The sequence below is a fragment of the Panthera pardus genome, unplaced genomic scaffold (genome assembly GCF_024362965.1).
Source record: "Panthera pardus isolate Hobbes unplaced genomic scaffold, ASM2436296v1 HiC_scaffold_11, whole genome shotgun sequence".
NCBI classification, from domain to species: domain Eukaryota; kingdom Metazoa; phylum Chordata; class Mammalia; order Carnivora; family Felidae; genus Panthera; species Panthera pardus.
The window spans coordinates 81010183-81036073 of NW_026526666.1; the positions used below are offsets into that span (position 1 = coordinate 81010183).

The following is a 25891-nucleotide window of genomic DNA, read 5'->3' on the forward strand; positions in this document are numbered from 1 at the left end:
AGGGCAGGAGCTCCTTCCTGCTTGGGAGGATGGTGACATTATCCACTGCTGTTGCTCCAGGCGTATAAAGCACTGACCAGTCTGGTTACCCAGCCCGTCTTGGAGAGGACTGAGTAGAAAGGGTGGGCACAGAAATTGGAAGGATTCCTTCTGGAGCCTCTTCCTGAGTGCACCCATGAGAAGAGAGGAAGAAGGGCTCCCTCTTAGCCACCCCTTCATGTCCACATACACCTCATGCTCCCCCTTCAGCAGCTGCAAGGAAAACTCAAGTAGCATTTGGTGCTGGGAATGGCATTCCTGGTGCACTGGTCCCTCCTCAGCTCCCTTCCTCCAGAGAACACTAGGACGTGAAACGAGGCTATTGGAAAGACTCTCACCTCCTTGTTGGCCAGGTGCCTGGAGCCATCTGCACAGACCTCACCTTGAGTAGGAAGCACTGAGTCATGGAGGCCCCACTCCCCACCCCAGCCCCAGTGCTGGGACATCCGGGAGAAGAGCTTGAACTATCCCTACAGTACTGGGACCAGTCCTGTTCTCTTAGGGATGACTGAATCAGAGGAATTTCCCCCCTGCTGCACTGTATTAGATAGGCTTGAATAATGCATGTTTCCCTACTAATACCCTCTGTTTGATAATGGGTCCACGTTAGTGTTCATTGGAAATTTTCCTGCTGGATACACATGGAGAGTAATGCACATTTATAAAAAGGGTTTGAATGCACGTTGGGAAGCAGTGACTCTGTGGTAGTAACTGAATTTGATCAGGCGTTCAGCTTAAGCAGCTTGCCAGGGGACAAACCCTTGGGGAACTTCGTGATGCAGGCAGAGCTGGGGGCTGTCGGGGACGGAGAGATGGGCTCCTGCATGTCTGATCATTGTGGGCTTTAGTTGCAGGACTGGCATGTTACCTTGTATGCAGAGTGAGTACCTGAGTTTTCTGGGCCTGAGCTGGGGCAGGGGAGAGATTCTGGAGGCTAACGGGACCCCTCAGGGGATTGCTCTGGGGCCAGGTCACGAGACAAGATGCTAAGGTTCAGCCAAGAACACAGCTGCCTCCTGGCTGTGTGACCTATAGCAAATCACTTGAGCCACCCTGAGTCACAATTTTATTATCTATCAAGTAGGCATAGTAACCACAGGTCAAGGCTGTTGAACATATAAGGAGCACACAAAATGATTATCGAGGGCCCACCATGTACCAGGCTCTATTCCAGGCATTGAGGATACACCAGTGAACAAAAGACAAAAATCCTTGCCTTCATGGAACTTACGCAGCAATGCGGGGTGACAAAAAATCATGAAGTAAACGAGCCAGTGTGTTAGAAAGTTAGGGAGATAAAGTAGCGAATGGTGCAGGGGAGCTGGGGTGCGATGTAATTGTGAACAGTGGTCAGAGAAGGTCTCTGAGGAACTGGTGTTTGCACAAAGACTTCCAGGAAAAAGAGGAAGAGAGTCGTGAAGATACCCTCAGAGAAGAGCATTTTAGAAGAGCATTCAACTAGCAGGCTGAAGCAGGAACATGCCTGACATATTTTTGGAACACCAGGGAGGCCTGTGTGGCTGGAGAAGAGTGATTGAGGTTGAAGATAAGGTCAGAGAGGTGCTGGGAGGGCAGATTGGTCTGTGAAGGCCACTCAAAAGACTCTGGCTTTTTTTATATGAGAGGCAAGTTGCAGCTGTAGAGTTTTGAGCGAGATGTAATATGGTCTGACTTATGTATTAAAAGGATCCCTCTGGCTCTTGTGTTGAGAATAGACTATGTGGGGCGGGGAAGATGGGAGGTCACGGCAACCAGGGGAGATGTACCAGAGACCTGGAGCAGGGTGGTCGATGTGGAAATTGCACTTGGGATGTACTTGGAAGGGTTTGAAGGATCCTGATAGATCGTGTGTGGGTGTGGGGGAAATAGACAAGTCAAGGATGCTCATACAAGTAGAGAACTTGAAAGGCATTTAGCCCAGGGTCCAACACATAGGAAGTGCCTGGTCGCAGTTGCCACTACCATTGCTGGATACCCATCTGAGAGGGGCTGGGTCACCTGGCAGGGGCCAGCTGGGAGGTGGCATGGGGGTCTGGGGCACATGCACCCAGCAGTATAACTGAAGATAGGATGAAGCCCTTAGAGGCCAGCAGAATGCCTTGGGGAATGGGGGCAGTCAGACACAAAGGAAGTGGATAGGTTCAGAGGAATGGTCTGGGAACTGTGCACTTTGGGCTCTGGTGCTTTTTCTGTGCTATGTAGCAGACTCCCGATGAGCTGTGGACTGGATTTAGAGATGAGATCAAAACCCAATTCAGTCATGGGGCCACCACCTGGATGAGCCAGGCACCATCTGCCAGTGACCTCCAGGACTCAGCTTCCCCTGGCCACAGTAGGTCAGCTAGTATAGGCTGGGCTCGGCAAAGCTGATTGGCTCTGCTCCCCATGTTCCTCATCCTCCTGGGACCAGCCCTGTCTTCTCCCAGTGATGGCAGGGATGTGAGAGGGCAAGCCTGATCTGGCAGGCAATTTTCAAGCCTTCAGGCATGTCAGGACCTCCAAAATCCCAATGGCCAAACCCAAAGTCAACGTATGAGGAAATAGACTCCATCTTTTTAATGGAAAGAACTATAAAGTCACATTGCAAAGGGTGTGGATACAGGGAGGGTGACAATTTGGTATATCCTCACCCAGAGGCACTTCTGGCTCTGACCCGCCCAAGCCAAGAGAGAGGGGATCATTCTAGAAGGACCCCATCCCCAGTCACAGATAACAACTTAAACTGTTTTTCCTCTTACCTCCTCTCTAGTCAAGAAGCAAATTGAGTTGAAGTCTCGAGGTGTGAAGCTGATGCCCAGCAAAGATAACAGCCAGAAGACATCTGTGTGTAAGTGTCTGCCTGCCGAGCCTCTCACTTGGGGTCAGACCCGCTGGCGCTGTGACCGCGGGGAAGCCAGATGATGCTGGAATGATTTCCCTTCAATCCTGCCTCCTTCCGTCCTGGGTTCTGCACATGGATATGCTGACCTATGGGCCAGTGAGCAGCCCCAGGGTCTGTCCTTTGCCTTCTCCTCCCCCTCCTCTCCCCACTTCCCTCCTTCCTCCTCTTTCTCCCTCACTTCCCATTGTAACTGCAGTCCAGGGAGTCATTACTGCTACATTTCTCTCTTTATTTTTCCTTTTGATCACTTCCACCTGCTAAGACAGTCCTCTTTCTGTTCCTTGCCTGGGAGTCAGTCACCCCCAGCTGGGATCTTGGAGGCTGCAGGGGCCCAAGTCCAGCTCCCAGGGCAAGACCCTGCACCAGGGTCCCTGGATCTGGCAGGGCAAAGAGCCGGCTAGAGGGTAGGCTCCTGTGCTCAAGCCTGTGGGGCAGTGCTGGGGTCTCTGTGCTTGGCCATGGGAAGATTTTGTGTATGGGAACATGTTTCTGCTATTGGTGTTTGAAAGATAAAATCCCAGTGGCTGGGGAATGGGCTGGAATGTCACCCTGGAAACAACGGATTAGAGCCTGTGCTAATGGGCTCTTAGACTAGAGCATAAGAAGGGGTTCAGGAAGGTTCTGGGCCACCCCAGAAGGCTGGACGTGAAAGCACTGGAGATTTTCCAAAGAATCCAGTTTTGTTCGAAGGTGAGTGTAGAGAGTTTTCCCTGGTCTGGGACCCCCCAGAAGACTGGCCTTCTTCTGCTCTACCTCCTCTGCCCTTCCTTTGCCTTTCTGCGTCTCTCTCCCTCCATTTCCCCTCCCTCCTTCTTCTGCATCCTCTCTGCTGTCCGCTCCTTCTGTTTCTCCCCTTAGTCTTAACCTCCTTTCACCTCACCTCTACATGCTCCCTTGCCTTGAGGTGCTGAAAGTACTTCCTGAGAGGGATGGAGAGCAGCCGGTGGTGGCTCCAGAGCTGTGTGCAGATGTGGGCAGGGAGTGGGGGGGGGGGGGGGGGGGGGGAGAAGCCGCGACCGAACTGGGCCTGGCTGTGGCATTTTCTCTGGTCTTTCAAGTCTCCACTCTCTGTCTCTGGGGACCATCAGCTCCAAGCATTCTGGCCTTGATGGCAGAGGGCAGCCAGGAGCCCTCTGCCACCAGCTTCTGTGGTGGGCTAGAGGAGCAGGGGAAGGGGTGCAGAGAGCCAAGGGTTAGGCCAGGAGTCTGCAGAGTAGGCTCCAGCCACGGCCCTGGCCCTCACAGGCTCATTGTTTCTGTAGCCACAGGACAGCACACGAACTGAGGTCAGCATGAGTTCATTTCAGACTTTGCCCGGGAGCCAGAAGCAAACTTCAGGGAAATGGCCCAGAGTTTGGAGAGCAAGTTTTTATCCCAGTGTGTTTTCAGGTGACGTGGTACCCCAGGCACTGGTGTCTCAGGTTCCAAATCTGTGAAATGGGATGCAAAACCTTACTCTCCCTTCTTCCCAAGGGTGCTGTCGGATCTCACATGGGCCATCTTGACCTAGGACTTAAAGAGGTCTGTGAACTAGCTAAAAACTACATGTGATATTGTGAGTGCATTTGCGGGGGCAGGGGGCGGGGCATGCTTTTCAGTAGCTACTCAGAGGTGCCGGAAGCTCTCTCAGAAAGATGAAGAAATCTTATTCTAACGAAATAATGCAGAGACTCTGGAAAAAAAAAAAATACACTTCTCTCTACTACAAGACACTGGTCTCCGTTCTAAGATTTCCTCGGGGAGGGATGGGCACACAGCTCAGCTGCCAAGGAGGCACCACCAAATGTCTGCAGGTGTCCCGCCCTTTGTGTTCTGCCCACATTCCCTGTGGACAGATGTCCTGAACTTCAGGCAAAGAGTGGGCCCCACTTACCTATCCTGGACCCCACTTGCTGCCTTCACGAGGTGGTCCGTGGGCACCACCAACCCCCGGCCACAGCCCTGACTGCCCATGTGTCCATGTCTCCTTCCCTTTGGGTGGGAGGCATGGCTTTTCTGAGTGTGTTGTGGGTTTGGGGGGTGAGGTCCACTTTCCCTTCTCTTCCATCCCTCTGTAGCCAACAGTGAATCAATAAGCAGCTGGTTTTGAATAGGCGGGGGAGGCTGGGATTAAGGAAAGAGAGGGGAAAGCCCTCTTGATGCCATAACTCAGACAGTAAAGTGCTCATTGAGACTTACCTTTGCCTGTTTCCTGGGGAGCCTGGAAGTCCTTGCTCTCAGTCCTCCCAGGAAGACAGGGCCTCGGGGGCAGGGGGTGTGAGCACTTACCCCTGGGCTGGTACCTTCCAGGATAGTGCCTGAGCCTTACTTCCAGGGGGCGGTTTAAGGAGTGGGGGGGCAGTGTTGGCTGCGCATGTGCAGGGCTGTGGTTGGGTACGTGGGTACTGCCGTGGCCTCTCCTCTCTGGTCCAGCTGCATCCCCATCCCAAAGCCTTTGCTCTGTCTGCTCCCTGGGTGGTTTGAGTACCGAGTGATAGGGCAGGAAACTGCTGTACCGTGTTAATGTGCTACCGGCTGGGCACGGTTCCCATGTGGTGGGCGCCGGGGACTTTGGGATGGGTGTGGTCCGTGGGCAGGGGTGAGTGGGCCAAGCCTGAGGAAGGCAAATGCTTAGCTGACAAGTCCTCAGTACCGGGTGGATCTCGGTGAGGCTGGCTTAGATAAAGCACACGCGCAGCTCAGGACTGACATCCTCATCTTCTTAAAACAGAGCCTTTCTGCCTCCCTGGGGATCCCAGAGGACCCGTTGTCTCCTTCCTTCCCATTGTTTGCAGAACACTGAGGCTCCGGGTAGCAGGAGCTTGCTCTGGGTTTGGAGACCGCACTTCCATCTTATTATCCCAGCCTGGAGGGTCCTGGACAGGAAAGTTTTGGAAGGAGAGGCTTAGCAAGGAAGGGGATGGTGTAGGGCTAGTGCCCGCTGGGAGTGGCTGGCTTTACCCTGGCCCTATGGAATGTTGGAGAAAGGGAGGCTGCCCGAGAGGCCTTGAGCTCAAAGCCACACGGCCAGGAAGACACCGGGAGTCTGGCTTGTGTACAGTCTGTCCAGATCCCCAGGTCCCCTTGGCCAGCCACACCCTGTAGTACCTGGAGGTTTGAACGGGGTCTACACCAGCCTTCTAACTGTAGAAATGAGCTCCGGACTCAGTGAGTCTAAGATGGGGCTTCACAGGTCCCCAGGTGAAGAAATCCCTTGCTCCCTCCCCCCACGAGTTAGTCTTCCATGACCCCTGGTTATTCTTTCTTCACCACGTCCACTCCCATCCCTTCACATCAGTCCCCACCGCCAGGCACAACACTCCCCCGCTTGTCCCACAGGAACCGGCATCCCCCTGATCATCCTACTGTGCCCTTCCCCCTCAGGACTCTTCAGTGGCTCCCCATCACTTTTAGGATCAGACTCTAACCCCTGAAAAGTCTGACCTCTGAAGCATCACCCCCCACCCTTCCACACCACTCAGCGCCCTCTCTCCTATTCTGGCCACACTAGGCAACCCTCACGTTTGTTTCCATGTCCTCGCTTCACCCTTCATGCTCCTCTGTTTGTCTGAACTGCCATTCCTCTGTCACCATGTGTTCAAATCCTGCTGTCTCAGAGGATCCATGTTAAATGGCACCTCTACTAGGCAGCCTTCCATTCTTTTCAGCAACAGAAGATGGGTCTTCCCTTTCAATCTCCCTGTGGCTGCCACTTTCATCACTTCCCCATCGTGGTTCTGCAGTTTGTTTCTATTTCACGTCTTCACTTGGCTGGGAGCTCCTTGAGGACAGTGGTCATCTCTGACATCTGACTGTTGCATCTCCTGTGGTATCTAAATTAGGGTCTTGTACACACTAGGTGCTCAATTAATGCTTGCTGTGCACTCATGTGCGGGAATGAGTGAGTGGGTGAGTGGGTGAGGACTGGAGCCGTTGCTCATATTGTGGGGCATTGAGTGGGTAGGAGGCACACGAGCCAACTCAGAGAATGTCGCTGCAGACCCCCCGTCATCTCTGTCTTGAGGGTGCTGTTGGGATCATGGGAGTGGTGAGGCCTTGAACGGAAGTCCTCTGGCCAAGCTGTGTGCCTGGCCCCAGCTCCTGGTCATCCCGAAAGCCAGGAATCCAGGGGTGTGAGAGAGTTCCAGCCTCATAAGTATGAGCATCTCGAGAACAGTAAGCCAGCAGGGGCTGGAGGGTTTCTACCCTGTCCACTGGAGACAGGAGAAAACTGTGTGTATCCGCCGCCCCTGACCAGGCTTCTCCTTTGGCAGAGATGACTTTGCACATGGTTGTGTAAACAGAACTTGGGTGCTGGCAAGTGTGAGAGCATCACACCATCTGCCAGAACCACCGCCAGGGCCATCTCCGCTGGTGCCCTTGGCCGGTGGCATTGGACAGGGGGTGCTCTGGTTATTGCTTACTCAGCTTGAGAAGGCGTCTGATGGGAAGAGTTTTCTTGGCAGAAATATCCACTTTTGAGCTAAAGTCCCTGCTTTGAACCTCAGACTGCAGCTTTCTCGTACATTCTTTACCGTTCCTGATCACACATCCACCTTTTATTTAACTTTCTTTGAGTCATTTCTCCATTGGGGGCTGAGGTTGGGGGTGATCATCTCATCTAGAGTCACCACCCCTGGATCCGAAGCACAGGGTGAGGAGGTCACTGGGGGCTGAGGGCCGTCCACCTCTGGTCGCTGGGGTGGGATGAGGGAATGGGGTGGTTGCCGGTCTGGGGTGCCTGCCTCTGATCCCAAATGCTCTTGATGAATTTCACTTGGACTTGGCTCGCAAAGGAATTTGTCAAAAGCACCTCCCCACCTTACATGCTCGTAAAACCTGAGCCCAGGAGACCCCACAGCCCCACACAGCCGCACGGAGCAGGGCCTCATTCTGTCTCTGTGTCCACCCCCCACCCTGAGCCACTGCCCCAGCTGTGCCTTCCTGTGATTACCCATCTCTGTTTGTGCTGTTTTTTGCCTTGTAGTAACTCAGGTTGGTGTGTCCCAAGGGCATAATATGTGTCCAGACCCTGGCATACCTGAAAGGGGCAAAAGACTAGGCTCGGATTTCAGGTAAGACCTGTTCTGGAACTTTCTGACTGCAAGAAGGGTGGGTGGCCTGGTTTGGGGGTGGGGGAGACAGGGGCTGATCTTCTTGGAGATACAAAGCAGAGGACAGTGTGGATTCAGGAACAGACACTTTCTGAGGAAGAACCATGGCCTCTGGCATTCTTTCCTGGGCCAGTCCTGGGAAGACTGCCTGTAGCCTTAAGGAGAAGGGAAGGGCCACAGCCTGCCAGCGTTAGCCAGCACACCTATCGCTGGGGTACAAGAACTGCCCTCATCAGTAATGACGTGACAGCAGGCAGCTTATGTCTCCCATAATCTGGAGATCCAGGGGCCCAAGATGGTGCATCTTGCAGAATTTCTAATAATCAAGGCATCTTCCCATAATCCTCCATTTTCATTAAAGTGTATGGGTATCATCCGCCCACTCTTAGCTGTCCTAATTGGTACTTATCTTAGAGCATGACTGTTTTGCTCAAAAGTCACCTTTTAACTCAATCCTAAAACCATTAAATGGTCCAAAAAAAAAGACGATAAGGAGCAGATGTTCCTTTCAATGGAGACTTCAAGTGATGAAGCAGTGGAGTAGAGATTAAAGGCCAGAGGAGAAATAACGTTCGGTGTGGTACTTCTCTGTGGAAACGGGAAGCACTTGGGTGGGCCCGGCAGGCCCAGGGCTGAGCTCACAGACACGCCTTGTCTCCCAGGTTAGGATCCAGCGTCCAGTTCACCTGCAGCGAGGGCTATGACCTGCAAGGGTCCAAGCGGATCACCTGTATGAAAGTGAGCGACATGTTTGCGGCCTGGAGCGACCACAGGCCAGTCTGCCGAGGTGAGGGCACCCTGGGAAAGGGAGGCCGGCCAGGAGCTGGGCTGCGTGTGCAGGATGGAGCCCAGCTCCTGGTCCCTGAGGTCCAGGCTCTCATCCAGACGGGCCCGCCTCACACTCAGTGCTCCCCAGGCCTTGGGCTCTGGGTTCATTGGCTAATTAACTTACTACATTTAGTTAGCATCTTCTCATATCACGGCCTGTACTAGGATCGGGAGATACAGAGGTGGGGACGAGAGACATGGCCCCTGCCCTGCATGGACCTTACAGTCTAATGGGGAAGACCCATTGTAGCAGGTTGCTAACTCGTTGCACAAAGACATCACAGCTATACCTAGATGGGAAGGGAGGTCACCTTGTATGATGCCACCCCGAATCTCTTCATTATAACACATACACACCCCAAACCCTCCTTCTCAATGCCTTTGTTTCTTTCTACATACTCAGCAATAAACAGACCTATCAACTCTAGAAGAATGCTCTTAGCGAGGCAGGAGCAATGTGGACCATGATATCAGAACACTTCTCCGTGGGAATCTTCTAACCCCACACATGGTCGTCTTGTTCTCAAACGCCCTGCCACCCACATCCTCAGCTATCACATGGACTGAGGCTGGCCTGGCCTAGCCCCCATCCCCCAAATCTTAAAATAGTATCCTGAACGTTTTCCTTCACTGGGACAGGACAGCAGCTGCCTGTGTGGTAGAGAAGCCCCTGGCCTCATCCCCCAGGACAACATTAGCTGGCTTTTAATTTTTACTCTCTGTGTGCATCTCTCTTTTGTTTGTGCACATGACTGGAGATGGCTTCTTGGTGCAAGAGTAAGCAACCTCTCTGGAGTTTGTGAACAAAGCCAACAGTTGCTCTTTTTTTATTATTATTTATTTATTTGTTTTAAGAGAGAGAGAGCACGAGTGAGGGGCGGAGAGAGAGAGAGAGAGGGAGACAGGGAGAGAGAACACAGGGCCAAGAATGGGGCTTGAGCTCACCCGAAGTGAGGCTTATGCTCACCTGATGTGGGGCTCAAACTCACACACGGTGAGATCATGACCTGAGCCAAAGTCATCTGCTTAACCGACTGAGACACCCAGGTGCCCCAACAGTTGCACTTTTGAGTGCCCCTTTGGAAAAGGAGGTGCACCGCCCACCATAAAGTTATATTTTGGATCCTTCCTAGTTTGAGAAGGAGATGCTTTGCCTCTCTCCAGGCAAAATTTATGCACAGAAAGGGATCCAGGAGAAAGGGCTTGGGTTGGAGCTGAGACCCACTTCCTTTTTTTCACGTGTTGATGAGTTATCTTGGAAGAGGGTCATGAAAACCCCTTTGAAATAAGCCTTAAATGTATTAATTCTCACTCAAGTTTGAGGCAGCCATGAGCCACAATTAATAATGTACTTTTTGTTCCCACTGATCTTGGCTATATTATTTCAAAGATTCCACTTAGCTAAGATATTTTTAAAAGCAAACCAAAGAAGAATCGTTAGGTATAACTCTCAGCTTTGCCACCAGCTAGCCATGGGCAATTTGGCAAATCATCTATTTTCCCTGAGCTTATTTTCTTACCTGTAACTGTAGATGATGGTACCTACCCTGCCCATCTTGTGTTAATGTGGTCAGATGGAGTTGTGGATATGGAAACATCGAATGAATCGAGAAGAGCTTGACAAGAAAATGAACATCCTCACTCTGGAACACCAGCTCTATAGGGCAAGGACTTTTGTTTTGTTCACTTGCCTTGAACAGGGCTTGGCACATAGTAGGTGTTCCATAACATATGCTGAATGGATGATTGAATTAATGAATAATCAGATAGCAAACACTCCATTTCCAGGGAGCCAAGAAACCAGCTGTGTAGAGAGGCATAGAGTTATCAAGTCTGAGGACCAAGGGAACCTTGGCCAATCTGTTCTTTCAAAACTCCTTTTGAGGAGCCAGAATAACAATGCCTTTAGTCAGTAGTGGAATCTGATCTCTCCCAAGACTTTTTCATTGGTGAAAGACTATTCTCTTAGTAACAGTGGTAGTTTACATGACTTTGCCCGGGGTAGGGAAGGGCTGGTGTTTCAGAAGGAAGTTCACAGTCAAGTGATCCACTTATCTTTTTCTCCAGACATGTTGTGTGGCCCACTCAGGTCATCTCCAGTGATTTTGACACACTGGACTCTAAATTCTCCACCACACTGTTAACTGAGCTTTTGGCTAAGCTTTACACATCCGTTCTCATTTCCTACTCTGCCCCTGGGAAACGGAGGAAAATCATGGAAAACAAAGCCAGTCAGAACTGCATTCAAATCCAGCCATCACCACTTTTTAGCTGGGTGTCCTTGAACTAGTTTCTTCTCCTCTCTGAATCCCCCGCCACCCCGCCCCCACCCCCACCCCCCGCCCCGCTCTCTCTCTGCTAAAAGGCAAGGATTATAGACCATGACTCCATGGCATTACCGTGAGGACTAGACGAGGTGGTGGCTTTGAAAGCACTCCCTGGGAGATGATCCTGGTGTGCCTGCGAGGCTTGTGCACACTAGTGTTTAGTTTCAGTTTAGTTTCAGCGGCTGAGTTCTGTCTGCACACAGCTTCCCCCAGCCTGGGAGCACACCCTCAGCCTCTACGGTTCACAGATTTTTAGAAGTCTCTTCCCTCACGGTCTTGGCCAATCTTCCTGCAATCACACAGCTCAGGAGGCACACAGACTTTGATGTAGATCACAACTCTGCTGCCTATTAGGTTGCTGGCCCTGGACAGGTTCCTGCATCATTTTTAGCCACAGGGCCCTCACTTGTGAATTAAGAAAACAAAACCTCGTCTCCCTAGTGATGGCGAAATTTAAACAAGCCATTTTATGGAAGGTGACCAGCACCCACTGTGGTGGAGAGGGGATTCTCAGCCCAGGTTAGAATGCCACTACCCCCTCCTGTTTTCTCTCTCCAGGGTCATTGGAAAGCAGGAAGAGATAGGCAAACCCTCCTGGGTTTGGACTTGGATGGCCTCCCCTCCGGCTTCCCTGAAGGCCAAGGGCTGAGACAGATATCAGATTCAAGGGTTCCTCTTATTTTGGCCGTTTTGAAAGTTTTTCCTTTAAAAAATTTTCTTGTTTTTAATTAGTTAGAATTACTATCATAATTGTAATATTTTGTTGAAGTTTAAGTGAACCCCACTTTAAGAATAAAAAGGGACAAAACTCTTTGAATTCCAGGATAGCTCCACTAATAAGCAGGTTATCAAAAAGATCATATTCTAAAGAGGATTCACCACTAATAACACTGGTATTATTTTTCCTCTAATGCATTTAAAATATGATTTGATTTTAAATATTCATTTTCCACACAATTAATTCTACTAAAACATGGGGCCTGGCAAATAATAGGTTCTCAACAAATGTTGAAGGATGACCTGAATGAACCGGTGATTGAAATGAATGAGCAATATAGGACTGTGCCCTCATTTTGAAATTTGAAATTAGGTATTCACAGGTTTTTCTTTTCTTTCAGTCCCACCAAAGAAATAAGTTCCAAAAAAAAAAAAAAAAAAAGAAGAAGAAGTTTCTAATTTGACTCCTAGACAAGTTTGATCATCCGAAGTACACTGAGGTCAACGTGAAACCTACTCATTCTCTTCAGCCCCAGATAGAGGCGGGGTCATAAAATATAGAGCTTGTGGGACTTATTTTACATACAGAGCCCAATATTTAAAAATAAGCTTTTGCAGAAGCCTAATAAATAAAACAGATACAAATGGAGCTTCTTCCATTGAAGTAGGGGAAGGGGATTTGGGGCTTCCCCTTCCCTCTGAGCAGCCTCTAGGCTACCTCAGAGGGACCCTGAGGCTCTAGGGAACACTGTTTGTAAGCCACTAATAGAGCGAAGAGGACCAAATTGACAACCAGGAGACCTGGAGGCCTGGTTTCTTGTGACCACAAATTGGTGTTGACAGAGAATAGGAACTGAGTACCAGCCCCAGATGAGATACAGTTAGTGAGCCATAGAGTAGATACTTGACAGAAAACCATACATTATTTTTTTTCCTGTGTGGAGAAATCAACTATTTGCTGTACAAATGTATATGTATATACATACATATATATTTACACTTACTTGTGTATCTGTTTAGAAAAAAAGCCTTTTTGGTGGATAGAACACCTGACTCAAGACTCAGAGACCTAAGTACAAGTTGCAGCCTTGCTGTTAACATACCATATGGCACAGGGAAAATGACCAAAATGCTCTGAATCATCTCCCTCATTCTCAGAAGATGGGAGTGGAAGATGGGAGTGAAACGTGGGAAATATGGCACAAATCAGCGGAATTAAATGCCATGAAAATTAACAGGTGGCTGTCTTCCTTCTTGGTGGCCTTCACTGGACCAGCTTCTCAGGCCCACTCCTTAAACACTAATGTTGTTCAGAATTCTGTTTTTATCCCCTCTTCTCCTGTCCCCTCCCCTCTCTCTCCTCTACCACTCCTACCCCTACCTTCCTCTCCTCTCCTTTGTAGTTATTACCCCTAGGTGACTGTGCCAGAATATATATAGATAGATAGATAGATAGATAGATAGATAGATAGATATAGATATACATATATAGATATATATACATAGATAGATAGATATACATATATATATGTATATCTATCTATCTATGTATATATATAGATATGTATATCTATATATATTCGTACATATGTGTGTATATATATATATTAATGATAAAGCTCCCATTTATTACACCATTTATACTTGTATAAAGCATTGCAGTATGCATTTTTCATAATTTATTTGTGAAGAAAGTGGAAATATCCATATATTATGTTTAGCTCAAGCTTAGAATGGTCAACCTTCTTGCCCAAGGTCATAAAGCTAATGGGTTGAGCTGTGATTCAAATCCTGACTCCAAAGTCTCTATCCTACTTGAAAATGGCACCTGTACATCCTTTGGAGTCAGTATACTGGATGGAACCACATAGAAGAACACCCTCTTCCCCCACTTTTTAGTAACTTTTATTATTATTTAATTGTAAACTCACAGACAATTTTCAGGAAATGTGCAAATGTACATTCTTTACCCAGATTTAGACAACTAATTTTGAGGAGTTAATGAACAAGAAGGAGGCTGAGAAAGATCAGTCAGAGAGGTAAGAGAAGAGCAAAGAGGCAACACAGAAGCCAACAAATGTGAGTTTCACAAAGAGAGAAGGAGCTGTAGGGTCAGATTCTCCAGAGAGGTCAAATGTAGCAAAGACCAGAAACCAACGCATAGGGTTAAGTGGCTCAACTGAGTGGCAAATGTTTGAAGTTGCCTCTGTGAGAAATTGTCAAAGAAGAACACAGATAAAGCTTCAATTACCATGGAAACCATGAATCTACATGGTAGAATTCATCAATGGCAGATATAAGACTATTGAGGGTGTAAGAGTATTGAGGTCCAGACTGGGTAGTGAAGGAAGGGCCAGGTAGGGATCAGTAGGCAGGGAGAAATGAGGGAGCCAGAGGGCTGGAGGGGCCTATGTTAGGACAACAGGAGCATTGAAACCTAGTAACTCTGCTGCATATAGAGGCGACAGGGGAAAGAATGGAATGATGGAGTTCAAGATCTCACAGGTGGACTCTCCTAAGTCCCAGAACAGCAGGCCCTGGCTACGCTCATGGACATGGTTGACCTTGGGCAGGGACACCAGATCTCATGAGGAGGGGCTGGCCTCTGAAAGGCGAAGGAGCCATCTCTCTGTTGAAATCTGAAGGGAAGAAGTAGATGAGCACAAAAGCAGACAGGAGTGCAGATTTGGGGGCTGAGAGAGAGGCTATGCCCACCAGATGTCCTCTGTTTCATCCACAGAGACTAAAGCAAGGTCATCAACTGATAGTGTGGGGAGGCTAGGGGAAGGGTGAGAGGTATGGGGGCATGTAGAAGGCTTAAGTCTTTGAGAAGAGTGTAGAGTTAATGGCAGAGTCACCGGGCAATATCTAGGATTTTTGGGGGTGGGTAATCATGAATTAATAGTGGTATCAATCTTCCTATTCATGTGCCTTTCCTTTAGCAAAAATCTGTTGTATGGGGACAGGGCCTGGAGAATGTAGGTTGAGGGGTTCATCCATGATTGCTGTCATCCAGGCTGATAAAAGGAAAAAGGAGCCAAGAGACTTTGGTGGGTCTGTAAGAAAATGATCATAATGGTGGACCGTGGAATCAAAGTTAGATAAGGACAGAAGAGAGGATGGGGAACTTATGGCTAAAGAGAAAATGTTGGTGTCTGTGGGGTGAGATCTCAGTGAAGATCAGAGGAGAGTTTCTTAGGGGGTCCAGCAAACATTTGCGAAAGGAAATACTGGGGGGTGGGAGAAAGCTCTCCACTGCAGAGGGCTGGAGGGGAAACACCAGCCTGGAGAGAAGGAGACAGGCTGCAGTCAAGGCAGAAGGTAGATGGGAGGTTTCGAATGATGTTGCAGCTACCAGTCAGGGTTTGTTTGCCTTGGAATTGGTGCTGGGAACCTGGTTTGAGAGGCCTGGGGAAAGGGCAGAAAGGAAGGTCAGTAGCAGGAGAGGTGGGGCAAGGCAGCATGGAATAGGGTGGGAATAAGATTTGGGGAGAAGACCGAAGATCAGAGGCACTACCATCTGGAGTAGCTCCCTTTCTGGTGCCTAGTTGTTTCAGTGCCAGAATTGGCTCTGGATCCCGGTGGTATCTCCCTAAGCTCCCCTGGGTTGCTATCTGTATAGCTTAGGCATGAAACGTCCTGGAGAAGTCTCTCATAGAAGTTATCCAGAAGAGCATTTGATGGGAAAAGGCAGATAGAGAAACACAAACATGTGTTTATTCATTTATTCAGACCTTGTCCGAACACCTACCATTTTGCCAGCCTGTGTGGGTGGCATCGATGAGCTGTCCATTTGTCGGTGGGATCCCAGGGTCTGGCTGCTCAGGGGGATGTCTGTCTGTCCACAGACCCCCGACCCTATCCAGACAGCAGAGGGGAAAAGTGCTCTATTCTGAACCTGTCTTAAGGTGCCCCGTGTTAACGTCTGCACATTGTAATATTTAAGCCCTTCAAGCCCCTTAAAGTGGTAAATGCCTTTTTGACCTGTTCTCTCTAATGATCTTCAGCATGTTTCAACAGAATGCAAACACATCTAATTTTCAGAAACAAGTACAGGATAAATTGAGTCTGAAGCTGAGGGCTTTTGAGGCAACAAAAACTGACTTTCCAGAAGAGGTATAAATGGTGCTTGCTAGTGGATCTGTAGGGATTTCCTGCAGGGCTAGGGTTCTAAATCCCCAAGTCCTCTTCGCAAGGGTGGGTGGGATCATGGTTTTGGTTTTGATGGTCTTCTTCTAATTTGGATAGTAATGAATCCTATGTAAAGAAACCAAGGAAAGTAGGAAAAAGATCTTTGGCCTTGAGAAAGGAATGAACATGGCATCAGGAGTCCGACAGTCCCCTTTGTTGAATATTGTTGATGTCCCAGGATCTGAATGAGTCTTCACATCCAGTATCTCATCTAATTTCATCCTCACCATGCCTTGATGAGGTGGTATCACTAGCCCCATTTTACAGATGAAGTAGGATCAGAGAGGCTTTCCAACCTCACCAGGCTTAACCAACCAGCAAATGGATTTAAAATCCAGAAGGCTAAGCTGGTAAACTCCACAGCCTGTGCTCTCCTCCTCATGGTGGGCTGCCTTCAGGCCCAGTTGTCTCGAGTACAGTCTGCGAATCCAAGAGTTTCCCAGCACAGAATTACAGGCACAGTCAGATGTACATGAAGGGAATGGAGTAAAGGGTTCCCCTAGGGCTTTGTTCAAACTTGACTCAACCGCCATTGGAGCTCATGAGAGAAAAGATGCTTCAGGTGCAAGACCAGGGTGAGCCACCAGAAGGAACATCCTTGCTGAAGGCACTGAACTCATAGAGAAGGAGCAATTCTGAACCATGGCCACTTACAGATCACCCTCTGGCAGCATTCGCTCCACTTGATCGTAGCTGTTTTCATACCTATTTCCTCCACTTGCCAGTGGCCCTTCCGAGAGGAGGAGTTGTGTCCTAGATATTTTTCTCTCCCCACACTCTGCCTGGCCCATAATAGGCACTCAATAAATGTTGGAATGAGTGAGTGCAGGAATGAGTGCATGAAATGAGCAGATTAAATATGTCCAGGGGCTGTGGAACCTGCGTCCCAGGCCCTGGAAGGAAGGCTTTCCTGGGAAAGGTTTATCATGGCCGTTATCCACATGCAGAGAGGAGCCCTAGGATATTTTGCCCCATCAGAGGAAACCAGGTTTGACACCACTTTCATTTTATATACTTAAGCTTGTTGAATTTGCCCACTATTTCTTTACTGTTAGGCACTTTGCCTACAATTAGGATAAATTGCCATGTGGGCAGCAACAGAACAGACTCATAGAACTCTTTATTAAAATAGCTGAGCACTAACATTGAAGAATGATGTGGCCAGAACCAAAGAACACGTTTTTAAAGGAGGCAAACACCTAGGTACAATGTAGTACCTTAACTGTTATCAATCACTACTTAATCTAATTAGTTTAGAAGCTATTTTAAAGAGCTTAATTAGATTAAGCTGTGATTGATAACACTTTATATCTACTTGAGTAGAGCACTTCTTCTAATTCACCTTGAATCTTTATGCTTCCAGTCAAAAGCCTGTTTCAGACATGTGCTGAGCGTGGGGAAGGAATTGGGAAGTACTTGATTAGCACTGAAATCACTCTGGGTGCCCAGCACCAGGCTGAGCTGGGGGCCTTGGCAGAGTCCTTGGGTGCAGACATTCTGAGACCTCATGGGGTGGCCTTGACAGGGACATCCTGAGATTCTACTTCAAAGAGGCTGAGAGCAAATGGGGACACACAGACAGGTCAGCAGTGCAAGGGGTGAGCCGCTTAGCAGGCCCATAGGTGCCTGGGGCCTACCTGGCTTTAAGTCAGCATGTGGAGTACTAGTCCATACCCTCTTGGGGGAGACAAGCTGCGCAATCACAGTAGGGTCAGGCTAGGGAGGCTTGCCTAGCCTGACCATGGAAGCTCATCATTGTCTCCAGAGCAGCAGGTGAGGACACGTGGGGCCTGCCCCTACCCCCATGTTCCTGGAACTGTGACTTTCCTTTGAGCCTGCTGAAAACTGGGGAAGGAAATAGGAAGCAGGTTATATTTGGGAGGGGCTGTATAGACTTCAGGCTCTTCTGGCTCCAAGTAGGAGGTGGGGACGGGAACTAGATCTAGTCTAAACTAAGATGCTTGCCTTTCATCTCCTCTCTGCAGCCCGCATGTGTGATGCCCACCTTCGAGGCCCCTCAGGCATCATCACCTCCCCCAATTTCCCTATTCAGTATGACAACAATGCACACTGTGTGTGGATCATCACAGCACTCAACCCTGCCAAGGTAAGGCTGCCGGGGGAGGATGGGAAGTGTCCCATGGGCAGGGCCGGGCTGGGGACAGTTGGTCTACAAGGGGTTTCAAGCCTAGAACTTGCTTGTGGTAGATTCTCTGCAGGCAGTTCCTAAAAACTGTTTTCATTAAATATCAAGGAGTAAAATGCATAATTGTAAAATATGAGTAAAATATAAAGAGCATCAATACAACCAACAACTGCATAGTCATCTCCCAACTTAACAAAAACCAGAGTTACCTTAGTGATTCATGTCCCTCACCAATCTCATTCCATTCCCTATCCCTCAGGTACCTTGACTGTGTACTTGTTATTCCTCTGCTTTTCTTTATAGTTTGCATGTCAGTGTGTATCCTTAAAAAACATTGTTTAGTGAGCAAGCATTTGGACTTTGTATAAACATAATCATGTTGTATGTATTCTTAATCAACTTTGCTCAAAATTGTGTCTCTAAAATTTATCTATGTTGGTGTGTGTACTTCTGAACCGCTGTATACGTCTCTTCATATGTTTATTTCACATTTAGTTTTTTCCTGTGCAATGCCCTTTGTCCTCATAAATTTTACAAGTATCTGGCCAAAATCCACAAAATAACCTGTTTGAATCTTTATTTTAATTATGACAAAACTACAGATGAACTCGAGAAGAACTGATATCTTTATGATACTGAGTCTTCCAGTCCCTGAGTATGGTACATCTGTTTCCGTAGGGCTTCTTTAATGGCTGTCAATAAACTTGTGTAATTTTTTTACACAAAAAAATCTATTTAATCTGTTTACCTCTAGGTAGCTTTATTTATTGTTACTATTGTAAATCGTATCTTTTAAAACTTCATTTTATCCCTAGTTGTTTCCAGTGTTTAGAAATACTATTAATTTTTATTCTTTGATTTTTTTTAACATAGCAACTTTTATAATAATTTATCTGTGAATTATTTGGGATATCTACAAAAGACAAAGAATGATGGTTTCATTTCTTCCTTTCTGATGTTTATACCTTCTCTTTTTCTTTTTCTTGCCCTAATGTATAATATCAACCCTGCAGTATAATATCAGTCATTGTGATTGATGGGCACACTTGTCATTGTTTGATGTTAAATAGATGTTTTTATTTTATCATTAAGTATGATGTTTGCTGAAGTTTTTTTTAATTTTTAGTTTCTTTCTTACCCTAGCTTTCTAAGCACTTTTATTGTGAATGAGTGTAGAGTTTTATCAAGCACCTTTCTATATCTATTGATATAATCATGATTTGTTCCTTAATTTTCTTAGGGTGGTGAATGACATTGGTTGATTTGTCTAATATTAAACCAACCTTGCATTCCTGGGATAAACTCAAGTTGGTCTTTTAGTATTATTGTTATAAATGCCTGATTTGCTAATATTTTGTTTGGTAATTTGCTTCTGTTTTGTTAGTGAGATTGGCCTTTGTTTTTCATATTAACCTTGCCAGATTTTTTCATCAGGATACTGTTAGCCTTATAAAATGATTTGGCAAGTGTATCCTCTCTTTCTGTCCTATGGAGTTATTAGCAAAGATTGGAATAACTTCTGCCCTGGAAGTTTTGTGGAGCTTTTCAGCAGAACTATCTGGGTTTGGTGTTCCTTTGTTGGAAGATTTCAAACTATAGATTTAATACTTTTAATGACCAAAGGACTATTAGGATTTTTTTCTTCAGTCCCTTTTAGTAAGTTTTCAAATTTATTGGTCATAAAGTTGTGCATACTATCTCTTACTATATATATTTTATTCCCTCTTTTATTTCTAATTTTGTATCTTTTTAAATAAATATTGCCAGAGGTTTCACATTTTTTATTCTTTGCAAATAACCAGTTTTGGTTCCGTTAATATTTCTTTTGATATATTTATTTTTTACTTCACCAATTTCTTTCCTCCTGTTATATTTGGGTTTATTCTGTTATTCCTGTATTTAGCATGTTAATTTTGATGCTTAATTCATTATTTTTCAAACTTATTTAAGCACCTAAGACTATAAATTTCCCCCTGAGAACTATTTTGGCTACATTCCCACAGGGTTTTATATGTTGTATTTCTATTATACTTTAGTTAAGAATATTTTCCAACTCTATTATTCTTTTATCTTTTAACCATGAATTTTTTAGAAATATTTCTTAATTTTCAAGTAAAGGATTTTTCTAACTGTCCTTTTGTTAGTGATTCTAAAGCTCATGGTCAGAGAACATTGTAACTGAATCATTTGAAGTCTGTTGAGACATGCTTTTGGATCAGAAATGTCATTTTTCACATATATTCTTTGCGTGCTTAAAAAATAAACTGTATTTTGTAGTTTTTGTGTTCTAATATCTTTGTTACATAACCCTGTTAATTGTGCTTATATCTTTTATATCTTCATTGGTTTTGTCTTCTTGATCAGTCAACTGCAGAAGAAGGCATATTAAAATCTCCCACTATGATAGTAGTTTACCTATTTTTCCTTGAAGTTCTGTCAGTTTTTGCTTTATATATTTTGAGACTGTGTTATTGGACATGCAAGTTGAGAATTATATATCTTGCTGATGAATTGAACTTTTTCAAAAATAGTTATATAATGACTCTCTTTACCTATAGTAATGTTTTTTACTTGAAAACTTTCCCCCCACGCTATCCATCAAGCTTTTGTTGTTGTTGTTGTTGTTGTTGTTGTTGTTGTTGTTGTTGTTGTTTTTGGTCAGGGGGAGGGTCGTTTAACAAATCTTTCCTGTTCTCTTGTTTTCAACTTTTTTACTTCCTTATGCTTTATGTGTATCTTATGTATAGCTGGATTTTTAAAAATCCACTCTAACAATTCATCTTTCAACTAGAAAAGTTAGACCGTTTAAATTATACTATCACTTCTATTTTTTAGAGTTACCCAAGACATATTAATTTGCACACTTAATAAAAGCTAATGTAAATAGTAATTTTATGTTCCTCTTGTAAAGTGAGAGGTCTTAGAGGATTTTAATTACTCCCTCCCAATTCATACTCTATGGTGTGTATTTTCATGTTGCCTTTCTTTTCCTCACAAGTCATGATTATTCTTGTTTAATAAAACTAATGTCCATTTAGATTTACTTGCACATTTACCACTTTGTTCACTATTCCTTCTTGTGTATCTAGTCCTTCTCTTTGGAATTTCTTTCTGTCCAAAGTCCATGCTTTAGAATTTATTTTCCTGTTGATGACAAAATTTCATAGTTCTTGTTTATCTTAAAATGTCTGCTCTCCCCTTGTTCTTGAAAGAACATTGGTATTCACTAAGTATTTGATTCTTGGTTGATAATCATATTCTCTCTGCACATGGAAGTATTCCAATATCTTCTAGCTCCCATTGTGGCTGTAAGCTTATTGTCATCCCTTTGTATGATATTCTTCTCACTGCTTTTATGGTCTGTTCCTTGTCTTTATTGTTCTGCAGTTTCATAATCAAGTGTCTAGTTGTGGATATCTTGGTATTTATCCTGCTTGACTTCATTAAGCTCTTGAATCTATGGATTGTTATCTTTCATTGATTTGGGAAAATTTTTAGCCATTGTCTTTTCAACTGTTTTCTCTCCTTTATGCTCTCTCTATCCTGCTCCTGAAATCTGGCAAAGCATATTAATCTTTCTCACCCCATCTTCTATGTTTTATAACTTGTACCATTTAAAAAAATTTTTTTTTAAATTTTTTTTAGTATTTTTGAGTGAGAGAAGTAGACAGACAGAGTACAAGCAGGGGAGGGGCAGAGAGAGAGGAAGACACAGAATATGAAGCAAGCTCCAGGCTCTGAGCTGTCAGCACAGAGCCCGACACAGGGCTTGAACTCACAAACTGCAAGATCATGACCCGAGCTGAAGTCGGATAGCTAATCAACTGAGCCACCCAGGCACCCCAACTTCTACCATTTTCTCTCATTCTTTTCACTAATTCTCTGTTATGCTGCATCTAATCTCTGTTGAATTCATTCCCTGAAGATTTGCTTTAATTTCAAATAGCACCATTTTTATTTTATGAGGTCCTATTTGTTTTTTTTAAATGTTTTTGATCATATTTTATAGTATTTTGCCCCCTACTCATATGTTTAGACCCCTCTTTAATTCTTTCAGTATGTTACACATATTTATTTTATATTCTGTATCTGTTAATCCCAAATCTGAAATCTTTTTAAGTTTGGTTCCGTTATCTGTCGTTTCTTACTTCTTGCCCATAGAACCACGTTTCCTTATTTTTTCTGTCTATAACTCTTGACTGTGTGGTTAGAGTCATAAACTTTGTGAGACTTCTTTGAGACCTGGGGAGAAGGTGGTTTCTTCCGGAGACAGCTTATTTTCACTTCTGCCCAGTGCCTAGTGGCATTACCAAACCAGAAACCTTTTGACAGTAAATTCTTAGTGTGAAGGTTTCAAACCACCCAAGTAATCTCCACACCCATGTGAAGGCAGACTTACTGTGAAGGAGTCTCAAGGGAAGTTTTCTGTGTGCTGTCCACTCAGTGTCAAGATCTCAGATAAATAATCAGCCTCCAGACCAGCCCAGAGGGCAGTCGTGGCAGATGAGAAGGCAGGCATGCTTGTTGCTCACTCACCCTCACACTAAGGGTGCAGCTTTATTCAGGGGTGTCACACTAGAGTCCCCACCTTGGTGGGTCCTGATCTTTGTCTCCTGTTCCCTCTTCTCCACAAGGCCCTGAAAACCAGAGCTCTACTTTACCAGTCTTTAAAAATGCACTCAAAGCCAATGCCAACTTCATGCTCTAAATCACATTTAGAGTCCCTACAATCACCGGGTTTGGACTCTGAATATTCTTACTTTATTAGTCTGCCCAGGCTGCCATAACAAAATATAGCAGACCTAACAAGGAACATTTTTTTTCTCACAGTTCTGGATGCTAGAAGTTCACAATCAAGGTGCCAGCAAACTCAGTTTCTGGCAAGGCCTCTTCCTCGTTTGTAGATGACCTCCTTCTCATATGGCCTTTCTTCTGTGTGAATCCAGAGAGAGACTTTCTGGTGTCTTCTGCTCCTCTTATAAGGACACCAATCCCATTGGATTACAGTCCTACCCTTATGACCTCATTTAACCTTAATTACCCCCATAAAGGCTCCATATCCAGATTCCATCACATTGGGGGGTTAGGGTTTCAACATATGAATTTTAGGGATATATGATTCTGTTTATAGCACTTACTAATTTATAAAAAGCTTTTTTTTTCCTTTTTAAATTTTACTCAGTGTTTTTAAGTTGTTTGGTCAAGGTGCTTAGGACCACAGTGCGGGGGACAATGGAAACAGATTTCCTCTATGAGGCATTTTATAAAGAAATATTTTATTTCATCAAACCGTTTGATGATGAACCTAGTCAAGGGGAAGGATGCTTCAGCCACATGGGGATGGAGGCTGGCCCAGAAGAAGGACTTACTACCACAAAGTTATTAAGTTGTTGATGAGAAGACTCTTTCTTGGGTATTGTTAAAGATACTTAGCTCAGTCTTCTTTTGCACCTGAAGGTGAAGTGCAAGAGAAAGTGTAGGTAAGGCCTGAGAAGTTTCTGAGAAACAATTTGATTCACCCTCCCCTCCCCTGCCCAGAAGAGCTAGTCTTGGCTGGTGTGTGAAGGTCAGTGGCCCCATATGAGTCACTCCCTCACATGTCCTGCAGGAGGAGGTCACACCAACCTGGGTTCCTGAAAACAGCCTCTCCAAAGGGTATTCCCTCAGAATGAAGCTGTAAAAAAGGATGTTCCTGTCATCTCCATGGGTTCTTTATGAACTTCAGACAGTGCTGAGAATCCCAGAAAGGCTGAAGGAAGTCCCTTACTGACACCACACTGGAGGAGAGTCAGGGAGCATTGAGGGCAGAAAGATGGGGGTATAAGTGGGGCAACTCAAAATCCAAGACTAAAGAATCAGAACTGCCTTCCTGCAAACATCAGGGAAAATGCACAGTGTGTTTCTAACTTTGTCCACTGACCCACAGGAGAGATACAGGTGTGTCCAAGGACTGCCTGTCCAATCCCCTTTGGAGCATTTCCCGCAGCAAAAAGCACAGTCTCTTCAAGTTCACAATATGTCGTGAGATGAGCACTTTTTCATTCATTGACTATAGATATGATCTCTGCCTTTGAGGAACAATACATAGGAGAGAATAAAGGCCTATAAATAAAAAGCTAGAGTTTGGGTAAGTGCAGATGGAGGGGTATTCAGTTCGCTATCTTGGAAAATGTTGGAAGGAGCCACTAACTGGAAGGTCAGGAAGTTTTCACAGAGGAGGAGACATTTGAGCAGGATCTTAAAGGATGAGTTGGCTTGGAAATCATTATCTGAGAGTAGATGCAGGTGTAAAGGCACTGAGATGTAGAACACCTCTCAGAACTGAAAGTAATTCAGCATGTCTGGATCAAGATGAGGATGGGAAGGTCATAGGATCCAGATTATGGTCAGCCTAGATGCTTGGCAGAGAGGCTTGGGTTTTGTCCTGAAACAGATTTTTAAGGGTACAGGTGTTAGACCCTTGGAAATAACGGCAACAGTTATATCTTACTGTATGCATACCATATGCTGAGCACTGAGCTAAGCCTTCTGTATAAATGATTTTATTTCATCCTCTTCACAATTAATTAGGTTTTAAGAGACCCACTTGATGGATAAAGAGCGTGAATTGTGGATAGGTTGAAAGGGTAGGAAACTTAGCCATAGTGCATAGCCAGGGAGTGGCATCACCAGGATTTAAACCTGGTCTTTGTGACTCCACTGCCCATACATTTCAGTGGCTGGGCTATGCTGCTGGATGGAACAAGGTCCCAGAGTAAATGGGAGGGTGTAGGACTGACAGCCCTGAGATCAGCCTTGGTAAGGATGAGAGTCCTGCTTTCTTCTGAACAAAAGCAATAGCAGGAAGGTCTGAGTTCTTGAAAGATCACTCTGGCAGCAGTGGAGAGGATTCAAGAGGGATACTGGAGGGAGAGAGACCAGTTAGGAGGCAGAAGCAATTACCCAAGTAAGAGGAATGGGGACACCAACCAAAGGCTTTGGAAACATGGAGAGGGAGACAGATTTAAGAGAAATGTAGGGAATGGAATGGGACTTGGTGGCTGACTGGCTGTGAGGATCAGGAGAGAAAGAGGGTCTTACTCAACAATGTATCCCAAGTGACCAGCACGGTGCCTGGCACATAATGATCACCCAGCAAACATTGACTCAATGGACAGATGAATAATGACTTGATACTTTCCGACTTGGCCCAATGGGAGTCTTTAAAAGAAAATGAAACAGGAAGAAGTGTTTTCAGTGGTCAGGATGGAAACATGGTGCATTTGAAGTGCCTGTGTTTCATCCAGTGACATTTGGATACACTGGTTGGACACTGGGTCAGTCTGGGTTCAAGAGAGAGATTTGGGTGTTACTTCATCAGCACATGGGTGAGAATAGAAGCCTAAGGAATAGACAACACTTCCTGGAGAGAGTGAAGAGAATAGGAAGATTCTGAATGGATCTGGGAACACCATCCTTATAGATGAAAGAAATACAGTGCAAGACACAGGAAGAGCAGTGTAAGGTAGGAGAATCACACCACAGAGGGAGGAAGGGTTTCCAACCAGAATATGTCTGACAGTGGTGGTGATGAACAAGTCTTGTTGGGGAAAGTGCTGGAAAGAGACTGTTGCCTTTGGCCTTGGAAGAGGACCTTTCAGTGAAGCTTTGGGGACAGAAACAGCCGTGG

General features: G+C 45.8%; 1 protein-coding gene across 1 annotated transcript in view; it reads left to right on the top strand.

Annotated features, from left to right (window-relative positions):
* Positions 1 to 25891, top strand: part of CSMD2 (CUB and Sushi multiple domains 2) — a 597686-nt gene that overhangs the window by 293105 nt on the left and 278690 nt on the right. The window contains 4 exon segments of the mRNA XM_053897825.1: positions 2789 to 2866; positions 7887 to 7974; positions 8676 to 8800; positions 18062 to 18183. Of these exon segments, the coding sequence (XP_053753800.1) occupies positions 2789 to 2866; positions 7887 to 7974; positions 8676 to 8800; positions 18062 to 18183 (413 nt within the window).